Source organism: Liolophura sinensis, chromosome 11 (assembly GCF_032854445.1).
Source record: "Liolophura sinensis isolate JHLJ2023 chromosome 11, CUHK_Ljap_v2, whole genome shotgun sequence".
Lineage (NCBI taxonomy): Eukaryota > Metazoa > Mollusca > Polyplacophora > Chitonida > Chitonidae > Liolophura > Liolophura sinensis.
Window position 1 is genome coordinate 7,514,271 of NC_088305.1, and position 15,468 is coordinate 7,529,738.

At 38.4% G+C, this 15,468-nt stretch overlaps 1 protein-coding gene across 1 annotated transcript; it reads left to right on the plus strand.

The window, feature by feature from the left end:
• Positions 1-2,548: 2,548 nt before the first annotated feature.
• Positions 2,549-13,682, plus strand: LOC135477809 (carbonic anhydrase 1-like). The gene is made up of 7 exons (XM_064758013.1): positions 2,549-2,645; positions 4,859-5,005; positions 5,909-6,078; positions 8,853-8,945; positions 9,232-9,298; positions 10,710-10,861; positions 13,551-13,682. Exons 1-7 carry the CDS (start codon positions 2,549-2,551, stop codon positions 13,680-13,682), a joined length of 858 nt encoding a protein of 285 aa, XP_064614083.1.
• The last annotated feature ends 1,786 nt before the right edge of the window (positions 13,683-15,468 follow it).

Here is a 15,468-nt window from a genome sequence, read left to right on the forward strand (position 1 = left end):
GACATACTGACAGAGAGACCTACCAACAAACTGATGGGCAGACCTACCGACATACTGACAAAGAGACCTAGTGACAGACAGACACACCAACGGATAGAGAGAAACATGTAGCAAAGAATGTGGTAGAATGAATATGTACAGGAACTCTTTCTAGAAACGATTGTTGCACATTTGAACACTAACCTGTAGACTGACGGTCATTTGGTCACTTTTACAAAGTACAGTGCGAGTCATATATGTCATACCCCAATCGTCGACTACCAGTAACAGCTAAAGGGATTCAGAATCGAACTGACTGGATCACAGTACACATTTGATTTCCTGGGTTTAATATTTGTTTATTTTGATTGGTGTTTTACGCCTTGCTCAAGAATATTTCAATTATACGACGGTGGCCAGTATTATGGTGGGAGAAAACCGGGCAGAGCCCGGGGGAACCCACGACCATCCGCAGGTTACTGGCAGACATTCCCACTTACGGCTGGAGAGGAAGCCAGCATCTGGACTTGAACCCACAGCGACCGCATTGTTGAGAGGCTCCTGGGTGATTACGTTGCGCTAGCGCGCTAACCAACTGACCCCCTGGGTTTAACAGAATATTAAGCAAATGATATGCAGGTGTATACAGATTAAATTTACAAGCTACAGGACTTTGTGGCCTTTGCCAAGTGGGAAAATCTTTGACCACTTTTTTACCTGTGTAATTAGGTGTAATAAATTCAGGCAGTTTCGTTTTAAGCTACATCAACGGGTAGCCCCATTATCGATTAAGCACCTTACAATGCACAGTGTGCTTGCTCAAGAGAAGAACAGGATCAGATTCACTTTCTGTTTATTGAATACGGTACTGTGTAAAATCACTGTTCCATAAATGTAAAATTCAGCCCATACGTGTAATTCCACTACATGTTACGTGCGACACAGTGATTTGCCCTTCACATGTTCTCTCTCTCAAGAAGGATTCACGCATATAGTTTCGGTCTGCTTGCCTCATGGTACGTGCACGAATGCTTGAACAATGCTTACAATATTCTTGAGTACGGCGTAAATCACCAATCAAATAAATAAATAAATAAATCTTACCAACTAATACAGAGATGGAGATTTTAAGCTTGCCAGAAAAGATTGATGACAATGTAACTTTACGTTTTAAATTTTACATGACAGACGTTAAGGAAAACAAAGCGTTGACCACACGTAAAAATACAAATGCTTCAAAGTTTCATTGAACTATTTTTCTGGTTGACGTCGATCTTCATGTAGAAAATCCATCTTCATTTAAAATCACGGATCCCTAATTCAACCGAAAATTATTATTTTTTAACCAAGGGGGCCTTTTTGGTTAATTGTTACTGAGGAAACATCTCTCCCATGGTCATGTACCTATTATGGGCGTTTCCACCAAGTTTCATTGCTCTGAATTTTGCGCGAATTTTGAAATTTGCATTTAGTTCCCCTACCCCTTTGGGGCCGATTCCCCGCCTCGCCATATAGGACCATTCTCACTGCCAATAAATAAATAAAAAAAAAACCAGAAATGCATGTACTTTCCTCTTTCTGTAAGGGAATAAGTGTTAATCGACTGCCAGACATAATTTGCCTCATACAACATTTGTTTTACGATAAGCCAAAATTGCAGACCTCTGGTCTTTAATTAGAGGTGTCATCTCGTGGTAGATTTGCAAACGACCCCACTGGGCTCTTTCCTTCAGATGTCTCTGCTCTTTCTGCCCTCTATGATTTAAACCAAAGGATTTTACACAGATAACAAAATTTTATTTAATTTAATTTAACACGATTGTTGTTGAACTTATCCAGTTCTATGACGTATATACAGATGACATATTCACGCACTCAAGCCTTATTTACATCGTAAGGTTTCTTTTAAATGTCTGATCGATGTAATGTTTATCCTGTTTTTGAGTGAGTGAGTGATTGAGTGCCTACGGTTTAATGTCGCACTTAACACTTTTTCAGTCATGTGACCACGAAGGAGTCCTTAGAGTGCATGCACGTGTAATGTGCCTCCTTGTTGCACGGATTTCCACCGCTCTTTATCTAGTGCTGCTTCACTGAGACGAGTTACAGAAGATAAATAAGTCGCTCCCACTCGAGCCATTATACTAAATACGGGTCAGCCAGTCGTGGAACTATCCCCTTAATGCTGACGATACTTCCTCTTTTAAGGTCTTAGGTGTGACCCTGTTCAGGATTGACCATGAATCTAGCCCCACTCTCCTATCCAAAAGCGGCCGCTCTACCAACGGAGCCATCGGTGCCGGTAGCTAGAATGATGAATAAGTTGTCCAAATTCACGGGTGTGGTAAATACGCGCCGATATAAATTGTATAATGACCCCTCAGTATTGCAGGACACCCTACTGTGGAGTCTTTGACATAATTTTGTCAAGGTCACAGGTGTTACCCTTGTCTAACACCACAACCCAGCTGAAATCAATAAAACCGACAAGTATAAAACTGATCGCAGACGGAATTTTTTAAGTTGCGAGCTGGCAGGTGACATTTGTTGGTGGACAAATTAACAAGAAATGAAGGTTTTCTTTTTGTCCCTGGCCGTGCTCATGGTGCAGAGTGCCCACAAGGACTTAGTTCACTTCAATTACGACCCTAATGATGAGAATAATGGTAAGCACACCTTCAATTGTACACGCAGGACTAAGTCTCTATATACTCTAAAAAATGTATTAAATTTATTAGAAAGTCTATTGTCTGAGTGATGCTAGAATGTCACCTGTTATTGCATGCTCAAATATTCTGTTAACTCAGTATAGGATATTCTCTTAGGCTAATAGGATATATTTTGAATATAAGACAGTATTATGTTATAATGACAGAATACATTTTAGAATCACTCAGACAACAGACTTTGTGTTAAAATGAACAGATTATTTTTTTAGTGTACATCACGGAGAGCAAAACCAGAGCAGCGATACAGCAGAATTGTGCACGTATTGTCAAATGTTCAAACGTAGCCGGTGAAATCAGGAATCTTGTTCTTTGACCTCAGTTATGGTTTTACTCTAACTGCTCATGTAAATTGTAACAATTTAATTCACAATCTTCCGCAGTAAATTCTCCCTTTTTCTAACAAAGTTCGACTCAAGTTTTGCTTTTTATTCTAACGTTACATTGCATAAAATCTTCGTATCTACATATACACACAATATTTGGCTGTATTTGACGACAAATATTTGCACAACATGTAAATGATGTTCAAACACAAGTATCTGATGAATGTTTACATCATTTATTTTCCATTGAACTTACGTACACTCTTTTTAGATGTAACCTTACATTCAAGGAATACAAATCTGTACTCTTCCATTCACTAATCTGCAACTCGGTAGCTTTCAGGAATGCATGGAGAGCATGTAATCAGTGACCCGAAGATGTCAAATTTATTAAAGGAGAGTAGTAGTTTTCATTTGATCCGAGCCTCCGGCATACGGCATTTATTTATCCCATAAATGAACAAGCGATACAGTCTACAGAGCATTGATTTCTAACAGAATTTAAGTACGGTATATATTGTTGGTTTCATCTGGATACTGTCAAAATCAGAGAAGCACAAAGTTTTTAGGCCTATAGAGTAATATTAAAAAAAATAATGGCCTACCCAACGTTTCCGTTCTGGGGATTTTACTTAGCCTTCGTGGCGATAGCTCTGTGTCGTAGTCAATGTTGAGGATTTCCACCTTGATTCGATTATCTCTTATCACATTTATAACTCTGGCATGTCCTTTTTTGTCAATTTTTACGATACCCCCTGGTCGAAAATCGGCCATGTTGACATTTGCAGACGACAAGAAAAAGTAGTGCCTGTACAGCCAAGTTATAACTTTTGATTGGTCGATTTGATGAATGAAAAGATACACAGACCAATCAAAATGTCGGATTTTATATTACACGAGGTGCATATCAAAACGATACGTCATGCCTTTGTTACCCGGAAAACATTTATGGGAAAAAGGTCTGTACTCTACCATTCGCTAATCTGGAACTCGGTAGCTTTTAGATATACAGATCTGTACTCTTATATTCCCTAATCTGGAACTCGGTCTTTTCAGATGTGTTGTCCCCAACGTGTCAAAGCTGTACACTACAAAACCATGTTTCCGTTAATCCTACAGTAATTCTGACCCCCAACATCACCTACTTATTGGTGAACAATAAAACTATACCGTCACTGTGAACACAAATGTACCTGACGCGTGGACAGCAAATCCAAAGTACACTAACTTCCGTGTTCAGTTCGAGTCGGCCGATCCCGGCATTGTCCGGAAAGATAACGTTTGCATGGATTGAAGTCCAGATCATGTAATCCATTATAATCGCGATTGATGACTTGTTTGGGGATCTTGGTGTACTTTTTACTGTGATAATAGAGTGTTTAGAACCAGCATCGAAAGACCGAAGTTCAATCCCGACACTAGATTATGTCACACTCTTCAAATTTGATACTTGTAATGCGAAATCACGTGTAATTTTGTATTGTTCTATGTTAAAATTATTTATATTTTGCTGTCTTGGTCTCTTTATTTAGGGTGACTATTGGGCTGAAAGCAGTAGTGAAAGTAAGGACTGCAATGGTCCAGTGCGCTGTCCACGTGACAGGGTGGAATGTCATATCTGATGATTTCAGCACAGTGTAACAGTGAGGCTGCACCCAGGATCGGGGTATCTGCTGAAAGTGATCAAACTTAAAGGAAAAACAAACAAACAAACAAACAAACAAACAAACCAACAAATGCCAAAAACACTACACAATTTGCTCTAGCTTCAACCATCTTGTGAGAAATTCTCCATTTTAATTATTTATATACATGTATTTTATACAGGACCTGGTCACTGGGGAGCTAGTTGCGGCAGTAAGGTCCGGCAGTCTCCTGTCAACATCCGCAGAGCGGAAGTGCAGTTCGGACAGAGCTTCTCTCTAGAGTACAACCATGATGTTCATCCTGTGGACGGATTGCTCATGAACAACGGTGAGTAATCCGTCTGAAACCATCAGGATTTATTTATATTTAAAGGCAAAGCTAATGAAACAATATAAAGAAGTATAAAATACATGACAGACCATTAAACTGTCCTGCAAACAGTCTTATTTGTTTTGCTTCATAACAAGGGCGAGTGCTCTATAGACACAGAATGTGATTCTGTTCCAAGTATTTGATTTTTTGGGGTATAAACAAACAGAAATTGACTCCTTTCCTCTACTGCTTAGAATTACAATCTTCAAACTTTTCCCACATAATTTCCATTACCCGTCAATTTATTTAAGCATGTAAGCGGAAAGCTGGAAGCCTTTTGTTTTTTCTAAGATTATTTTTTTTCTTCTTTGTTTTTCTAACTGTTTTTGTCGTTTTGCGAGAAATCTATGTATCACAGCTGTTAATTTCTTACACAGTTCATCATCAAATCGTTTGGGTTCCTAGCTGGTGTATAAATTGAACCCGCCTGTTACCCAATTGCTGCCATATTAGAAAAGTTTTGAAATCCTTCTCCAGAACTACCGATCCGATTACATTGAGTTCAGGTCTTAAAGTGTTATTCTAACTGTTCATGTATAGGCCTAGAAAGTAGCAACCTTTGGTAAAAAGTGATTATACTGCACATTATGGGACGTCTCTGGAATATCAGTAATTACTCAAAATGCTGTGTTGTCATCCCATTTAAGACGTAACCACATTACGACAAACCTTACTAAAAGCATGATGTTTAATGATGTGTATTCACCTAATTTATCGTTAGTCCACCGTGTCATTTTCTATCTCCTATGGATTATTCGTCAACGAATATTTGCCATAGTATGTCTCTTGATGGCTTAGATTGAGTTGAAGGAAGAGGAAATGTTTGCTATGTCGCCTTTTCCCTTCTCTTTTCGCTAGGTCACTCGGCGTCCTTCCAACTGGACGACTCGTCGTGTGTTTTGAAGGTCACCGGCACACCAGGAATTGGGAACCAGACGTTTGAATTGAGCTCTTTTCACTTCCACTTCGGACCAAGTAACAATGTCGGGAGTGAGCATCGCATGAACGGCAGGGCTTTTCCGGCCGAGGTACAGTATTTAGGAATTTTATTTATTTGTTTATTTATTTTCAGTTGGTGTATTTGAAGAATAATTAAGTGACATGTGAGTTCGGACCGAGAGATGGCTTTCGCTCTGACTCGGCTAACAAGCATCTTTCATTGATCTATTTCCCAGCTCATTTAATGTCATAACTGACTCTGTAAAACTAGGAATTAAAAAGGATCATTTGGTTACAACGAAAGAATTCGTAAAAATGAACGAAGACTCATCAGACAGACAACTGAAAACTGTGCACAAAATTACTTTCATTTATTTTTTTAAATAGATTTTAATAAAAAGCTAAATGCAGTCAATTGTTTAAATTCTATATAACCAGCGTTCACGGGTTTTCCCATCCTAAACACAGTCTTTAATGCTGATACAGCTCTTATTACCCACGAGTGAACGCTTTTTTTAAAAATAATATCATCAAAAATATCCTCTTTGTGAATGTACATGCAAAAGGCCGAAGTAGTGTCAGAGTACGGTGCGGTATTTCGCTTCTGACGGTATGACCCATAACATCAAAACCTCTGAATGTATATTGTTCCATTTTAAAATGTCGAAGAATACGAGTAAAATTATGTACTCTTAGACTAAGTCGTGAGCAGCGTATCTGGCAATGCGTACAGGAATACTTTCTTGTCCTTTAATTTTCTTTTAAAACGTACTACATATTGTTGTGTTCTGTATAATAATCTGAAGGGAAAGCACCGTGTTGACCGTTAGATCTACTCTATTCAACAGTCCAGTTTGTGAGTGAAGTGCTCACTGCTGGCTGTCCTTATAAAGACACAGAAACTGTTGTCAACCACCACGTGTCCCTTCAAGTTACACTTGTGTTGTGTTCCCTATGGTGACCTAATCCCCAATCAGCGTCTGACTGGACATGGTAACCATAGGACTACTGATTGTTAGACAAAACTCAAGTTAAGGCGAAGCCTGCAGTTGGCACTGGTTTCCACAATGTAACTAATAAATCTTACGCATCTAGCATGACAAGTAATACACACTAATTCCTACATCTTTGTTAAAAATAAGGGCATATTAGTATATAAAAATACAAAATTAACTCGTATGTGTATACCCACATATGAACATACAATAATTCTTTACCTTAATACAATATAAAATACATAGTAGACACCCATATGAAATTTAATAACATATGTACATGCATAATTCATTCACATATGGATATAAACATAAAGCCATACAATAATTCTTTACATTAATACAAATATAAAATACATAATTGACACCATATGAAAATCTAGTAACAATAGTCTTTAATATCAATTAGACAATCTTTTTAGTTTACGTATACTTCATGTGTACAATACAACAATATCTCTGAATGGGATGTACATACACAACAGTAAGATTATACTATTTTACTAAAGTTGTTCAAGCAACAACTTTAATGCAATCTTCAAGCAAGGTGTTCTGCGGTTTGCTTTAGATATGCCACCGGAACTGGAAAAATGTGAAAATAAGCTGAAACTTCAGGGTCAAAAGTAACATTTTACGACCTTTATTCGTCTCTAGAAATGCATATGATTGGTGAAAACTTCCCAATAGAATATCATCCAAAATGTACCTTCCAAACAAAGCTCAGAATACCTTTGTACGATCAACAGAATGTTGGGTCATTTAACACGGGTACCGAACATACAATTTTTTCAACAGGGTGAAACATTACTGACTGGCTAACAAGATAACATGTGCCGTCAGACGATTTATTTTAATTATCAGATTGCTGTACCTATTTATTATTATTTTATTTTTTATTTATTTAATTGGTGTACTACGCCGTCTATGTTAGGATATAGGATGTTATCAGATGGAGGATTACAGGCACTTTGACTGGTTTGATTGACATGACTGAAAGGTGATTTATTTATTTATTTGATTGGTGTTTTACGCCGTACTGAAGAATGTTTCGCTTATACGACGGCGGCCAGCATTATGGTGGGAGGAAACCGTGCAGAGCCATGGGGAAACCCACGACCATCCGCAAGTTGCTGTCAGACCTTCCCACGTACGGCCGGAGAGGAAGCCATCGAATGTAAAGCGAAAGGCAGAGAGCAACGTATGCGCTGTAAGAGGTATGGATGGAAGTGTGGACTCCATACCCAGAGGTCGCTGGTTCAACCATTCGGATTAATCAGTCAACACACAAATATAGCTTAAAATCAGATGTTTTGTATGCTGTCCTCAGAGAAAATTCAAGACAAGATTTTGTCCCTTTTAATATTCTAGCTGAATGATTCAACATATGTTAATGCCCATACTAAGTTAGAATTTTGTGCTCCGGCTGAGAATTCTGTAAAGAAAGGGAAATGTTGACCTTGTATTTCATGGCCCGGCGCGTAGGTACAGAATATAGCTTCAGCTATCAAACACTTCTTGATTAAATCTTTTGAGGCCTCGGTGGTCGAGGGGGTTAGAACACCAGCGCGGCGCAATGATCCAGGAGCCTCCAACAATGTGGATGCTCTGAGTTCAAGTCCAGCTCGTTTATGGTCGTGGATTTCCCCTGTGCTGTGCCCGGTTTCCTCCCATAATAATGCTGGTCGCTGTCGTATAAGTGAAATATCCTTGAGTACGGCGTAAAACACCAATCAAGTAAATAAATAAATAAATCTTTTAAGGTATATCAGAGACTTCTTTGTGACCAGTCTGCATACTGTCTTATGCTAATGCTAACTTATTTGTAGTTCTGTTATCAATTAATCAATGTTTTGTTTTTTTACTGCCAGATACATTTTGTCCATGTCAACACAAAGTATAGTTCTCTGGGCGAGGCGTTGACCCACCCCGATGGGCTGGCTGTAATTGGTGTCTTCCTTAGGGTAAGCTCTATCGGTTCAGAGTTCGATACCGAGTGTAGTCGTAAAATACTCCAAAGCTTGTAAAATGTTTGAAATTGCTTGAACTTGGGGAAAGTCCATGTAGCCTGAAAAAACAAAATTACAGGATTTGTAAGGTAGCCTTGTCATTTAGATATTCTCCGTAGTACCTGAGAGAGGCTTGGTGGTTGAGTGTTTTGTATTTGTTTTATATTTTAGTATAAATGTTATTATTATTAATAACAATTCAAATTAAATAAATAATTTTATTAGTGATTTCCTCGCTTAGCTCGGCCAACGAAGAAATAAGGAGTTGTCCAAAGTGATAAACAAGATGGAGAGTATCGAAACAAAAGGTGAGAATGGCTGTTTTCTGAGCATAGCTGTTTTCTGAGCATAGCTGTTTTCTGTGCATAGCTGTTTTTTTTTTTAGCATAGCTGTTTTCTGACCATAGCTGTACGTTAACTAAGTATACAGTTATTCAGCATATATCAGCTGAAATGCTGTATATATTATATAGAGCGAATTTAGGCACAGGAGTGTGATCTTTCAAAGAGAAATTTTGCAGGACTGACCTTCCTAAATGAGAAACCTTTCCCTGCAAAGTAATTCGGGTCCAAGCTGTGTAGCATATTGACCAGCCCTACCTTTGCGATGACGTTTTGTAGGCCAATTGGTGGCGTACATGTACATATGAAATACTCATGCATTGCAAGAGAACAATGGTGACTCTATAGTCACCCCGAGTCTGTTGCGCGGGAAATGTTTGAATTCATAGTTTAAATGAATGGATGAATAATTGGGGTTTGACGTGGTACCAGAAGTCCGTTACCTAGAAGTATGCAACTTCCCTATGGCTAGTCTCTACGGCATAGCGCACACGTTGCGTTACCTGTAGAAGCTCATGCAACCTGGTGAAGAAATATGCCAACCTCATGGATTGAAATTGTGAACTAAATCACGAGAAATCTAATGTAAACGGTTCTTACAAAAACTGGCCACACCTTCAAATCGAAACTACGTAGCGGTATTTAAACACTACGATTTTTAAATTACTGTCACAGACATTGTTGTCATTTTACAAAACTCTCAGTGGTCGTAATTGTATAAGGTGTCCATTTCAATACAGTAGCGTTTGGGACATTTCTCCCACCATGCAACAGCCGTTTCTCAAACGTTTGGTGCGCAACAGAGAGAAAAAGATACATGTCTGCGCAGATACGTCACATAATGTGTTTGAGATCGAAGAAAAGCGTAAAATGACTTGCTATAGGGAAGTTGTATACTTCTAGGTAATGGACTTCTGGTCGTACTTGACAATTATTCATATGACGACAAGGGGTCAGGGGGTGTACACATATAATTTGTCTTCTTGTGACCGGGCGCGCCCATGCCGCCAAAATGCTGCCGCCACTGAAGTATCATGCCAAAGACACCAGACATGACACCCTACCCAGTCACATTATACTAACATCGGGCCGACCAATCTCTAACCTTTAGGCCACCGAAGCGGTCTATTCACAATTTGATATGAGTTTATGTGAATAGTTGTGCAAAGGGACATTAGCTGTACGGTTTGATAGCTTATTTACGGTAAGGGAAACTTCGGCGTGAGAACATCCACCTTATTTGTACGACGATTTATAAAATTGAAGGTATAAGAATTCATGGTGGGAAAAAAGAAAACAAATTTGTTGCGTATAAGTTTTGCACAATGATAACCTTAAAAGCTACAATGTTGTCATGAAATTGTCTTTCCTTTGCAGAATCCAAAGTTCCGTTGAGTGTGGCATTTGCCAAGTTGATGCCGCCCTTGACTAAGGTGTATTCCTACGCCGGCTCACTGACAACTCCTCCGTGCAGCGAAGTAGTGCAGTGGTTTATCTGCAAACAGCGCATGGTCATCACGGAAAGTCAGGTACCGTACATTCTTTTCTTATTTGTATCACTGCTGGTGACGATAGCTGAAAGTCAAACATGTTTGATGGAGAACGATAAGCCACTTATCACTTTATTGGCCATGGGCCGCCAGGTTTGCGCGGAAAAAGCGACAAAATGCAGCGATATATTGCTGTACGATTATGCACGCCCTGAACTGAAAGGAGAAGAACAATCATTCAGGTAACTAATCCACCTGCGGTGGGTATCAATCATTCAGGTAACTAATCCACCTGCGGTGGGTATCAATCATTCAGGTAACTAATCCACCTGCGGTGGGTATTAATCATTCAGGTAACTAATCCACCTGCGGTGGGTATCAATCATTCAGGTAACTAATCCACCTGCGGTGGGTATTATAGCTCATATGAATAATGTTAGGCACACTTACGTTGCATCCATTTTTTGTTCTTATTTATTCAAAGCAAAACATGTGTGTGAAGCTGAATTACGTATATATTCAGGATTATAAAATACATTATTTACATACTCAGACATATAAAATACATTATCCATATACTCAGGCATATAAAATACATTATGCATATACTGAGGCATATAAAATAAGATATGTATATACTCAGTCATATAAAATGCATTATGTATATTCTCAGGCATATAAAATACATTATGTGTATACTCAGGCATATAAAATACAATATGTATATACTCAGACATATAAAATACATCATTTACATACTCGGGCATATAAAACACGTTATGTATATATTCATTCATATAAACTACATTATGTATATACGAAGGCACATAAAATACATTATGTATACACGCAGGCATTTAAAATACGTTATGTATATACTCAGGCATATAATATAAAATACATGGTATATATACTCAGCCATGTAAAATGCGTTATGTATATACTCAGGCATTTAAAATACGTTATGTATATTCTCAGGCATGTAAAATACATTATTTACATACTCAGACAGGTAAAATACGTTATGTATATAGTCAGGCATGTAAACTATATTATGTATATACTCAGGCATATAAAATACATTATGTATATACTCAGGCATATAAACTACAATATGTATATACTCAGGCATATAAAATACGCTATATATATATATATATATATATATATATATATATATATATATATATATATATATATATATATATATATATATATATATATATATATATATACTCAAACATACAAAATACAATGTGTATATACTCAGGCATTTAAAATACGTCATGTATATACTCAGGCATATAAAATACGTTATGTATATACTCAGGCATATAAAATACGTTATTTATATACTCAGGCATATAAAATAGCCATTCTGACATGAAAATCACAATTTATTGGGACAAATATAACGACTGGACATTATTGTGGTCATAATGGTATACAGGTACCTAGTGCAAAAAGCCCATGCTTCATGAGATACGTCCTTTTGCGAATTTTGATTCCCGAAATTTCTTTAAAAAAAAAACAACGTTAACTGAATGTAGTTTCTGAGACCGTATTTTACAAAGCGAGTTTTGGTTTCATTATTCAGTCAAACAAAACACAATTCAATCCGATGCGCTATATACGGCCTAAGAATTTGAAGATTTGATACATTTATATTATGACATCGCTGATGTTGTCATTTTGTGGCCCAACAAGATAAGCCTTGAATATAATTTTCGATTTAGACTTATTTCCAGCTTTGTGGCATGTGTCCCGCATATACTTGTCAGTGGACTATCTTACATCACATTAAATTTGAAAGGCCAGCACAGGTGGTGGAGCGTCCGCTTCGGGAGCGGTAGGTCCAGGGTCAATCCTGAATCCTCGAGTCACACCCAAGACTTTAAAAGAGGATGTTTTAGCTCCCTCGTCTGGCGTCCAGCATAAAGGGGATAGTGCAGCTACTGGTTGACCCGTATCAGTATAATGGCTCGGGCGGGGCGGCTTACTTGCCTTCGGTAAAGCGTGAAGCAGCACTAGCTAAATGAGCGGTGGAAATCCGCCCTGCAACAAGGAGGCACATTACATGCATTCCAAGGCTTCATTCGTCGTCATATTGTTAAGTACGACGTTAAACCCCAAGCACTCACTCACCCACTCACTCACCCACTCACTCATTCACTCACTCACAATGACCGTAATTCAGTATGAATAGTGACTAAGGATACCTGAACTAATAACTGGCTTATCTGAAAAATATGTTATGAGTACTGATGTCACGGTGCTAAGGGACGTGTAAATTGGCACATTTTAAGCACTTATGGGAATAGTTAGAATAAAACTCTGAGATAAATTGACAAACGGCCTGATATGACATATGTCACTCGCGTGCGAAAATTTGACAGCTATCAAACTGTCGTCGCTGCTCTAATTTTGCTGTCTATGCAGTAGTCTTTGATAATTTGGGTTACATTAACAATTGACGTACCCAGTATTTTATATTGTTTAAACAAGTGTCAGCAAAAGTCCTTAATGGCATAGCATAAAGTTGTGAAAACGGGAATATCACATGGATTATGGATACCTCTGACAGTTTATATCCTCTATTTCCGACATCTGGCGTTACACTGTAAAATAAGCCTTCTTCAACTAGAATCGAACTAGGGATGTTAATGGTTTGACATAAACAATATTACCACCCAATGGAGTGTATTTCATTATGTTTATGTTGTTGCAGTTGGCCCAGCTGCGCATGCTCAAATCAGGCGATCAGTCATCGGATTTCATGTCGAAGTTCGGGAATTTTCGGCCAATCCAACCGAATCAAGGGAGGCAAGTGATGGCGAATTTCGGGACAAATCAAGGGTAGATGGAAATGTTGACCGGAACAAACCCATAATATCAAACCTATGACGTCTTTTACCACCTACGTGTGTTCTAATGTATACGTACTGTTAAGTTTAAGAGAAGGTCTGTCGTCTGAATAATGCTGGAATGTATTCTGTTACTATGACATAATGCTGTTTTAGATTGTAACGACAGGACTATCTGCGTTACTTCTGGCTGCTCTCCAACTCTAATGATTAAAGCTGTCGGTCTGACATATCAACGGAGTTTTAGTTCCATTTATATTCATGTTGTTGTTGTACTGGATTGTCAAACACACAGCAACTTTTATGGCATTACGATTGGTGTGTATGCTAACTGCTTATATTCGAGTAACGAACATTTCAAGCCGATCTGAACTCGACATGAAATACCTATACCTGAAGGCTTTATTATGTCTGATTTCCTTCTTTTTCCTACATGGAGAATACGGACTGAAACGTTGACTGCCATCTTGTCTAGCTCCTGCTCACGTGCAGCGGAAGTGTTGCCATAAGGAATGGCGCAATGCGGCAATCCCTCGTAGTGTGAGGGATTTTGATTGGTTAAATGCGAGGTCATGGCTCGTAACCTTTTAGTATAAATAATGAGCCCGCAAGGTCGGCATTTTCGGAAAAATAGCAAAAGCACAGTTTACTTACAGCTATCCGACCAGAGATGGCACAGCGATAGCCGAGTGCGGTTGATGGCCATCGCACTGTAAGTAAAATTACAGTGCATGGTTTGTTACTGGTGAGGAATATCGGTACACCAAGCACATGGCTAATTATAATATTTATGCTATGTAGATCATTACAACGTCACCAAATTCGGTGGAATCCCAGTTGTACATTTCACTGTCTACCATATAGACAGAGATTACACTGGCTTAATAACTTAATATCGATACTACGAGTCTATGCGGGGTGGAAGTTAGTAACCTGCTACTCACCATACCAATCTTGAGATCCTTTATGAATAATTTACCTCAAACAATACGTGAGGGTGAATTCGGAGTTTATCCAATCTACTGTCAACCCCACCAAATCCGGTAATGGATGTTGACGGACTGTTCCTTGGGGATTTCTTACGAGTATAGCTGTTTATAGACTGGCGTTTGGGAGAAAATCTGGCTGTTGACAGCTTGTTAAAGTGTCACTGTGATTTATGCCAGTTTTCGTAGAGATCGCGACAATTGAGGACTAGATGATACTGAAGAGATGTGTTATTTAGGTAGCGTGGACTGAACATTCCACCAATTTAGGTGTATTCTGTTTCTGTCCTGGTAGTAAATGTCTCAAGCTCATATAAATACATAGGCCCGTTTATGACCTTGGAAACCAGTTATATGGAGATGCATATTATTTAATCTGAATTGAACATACCACCATTTATGGTGATATTAGTTTCAATATCCAGTTTATTATGCATTACCTCGTTTTCACCATATTAGGAACTGGAAGATTACAAAAGCTTACCCTGCCTATCTGGTACCTGGAAGATGACAGAAGCCCCCGAGAGATACTTTAAATATTCGTGAATCGTTTTATTCCACTCTAAAGTTATTTCTTTAGATCATTATGCTGTCTTATAGCACCCAGGAACCCTATAGGTTACCAGGGTACCTAAAACTCTAATGTCAGTTCTTCCTCTGGGATCTCATGTTTGGAGATTTATTAGAGAATTTCCTACAATAACAATTATCCTGGGGGTAGGGCGCGACAATTTTCAACGTAATATTCTGAAGCATTGTGTTAAATTAACAGAATATTTGTGCTACATTTAAAAGA

What these genes read in the sequence shown, in the direction of transcription:
- LOC135477809 (XM_064758013.1), top strand. Translation starts at nt 2,549, where the DNA reads ATGAAGGTTTTCTTTTTGTCCCTGGCCGTGCTCATGGTGCAGAGTGCC. An exon ending in CGGATTGCTCATGAACAACG is followed by an intron (nt 5,006 to 5,908) that starts GTGAGTAATCCG and finishes TCTTTTCGCTAG; the next exon opens with GTCACTCGGCGTCCTTCCAA. An exon ending in GGAGAGTATCGAAACAAAAG is followed by an intron (nt 9,299 to 10,709) that starts GTGAGAATGGCT and finishes TTTCCTTTGCAG; the next exon opens with AATCCAAAGTTCCGTTGAGT.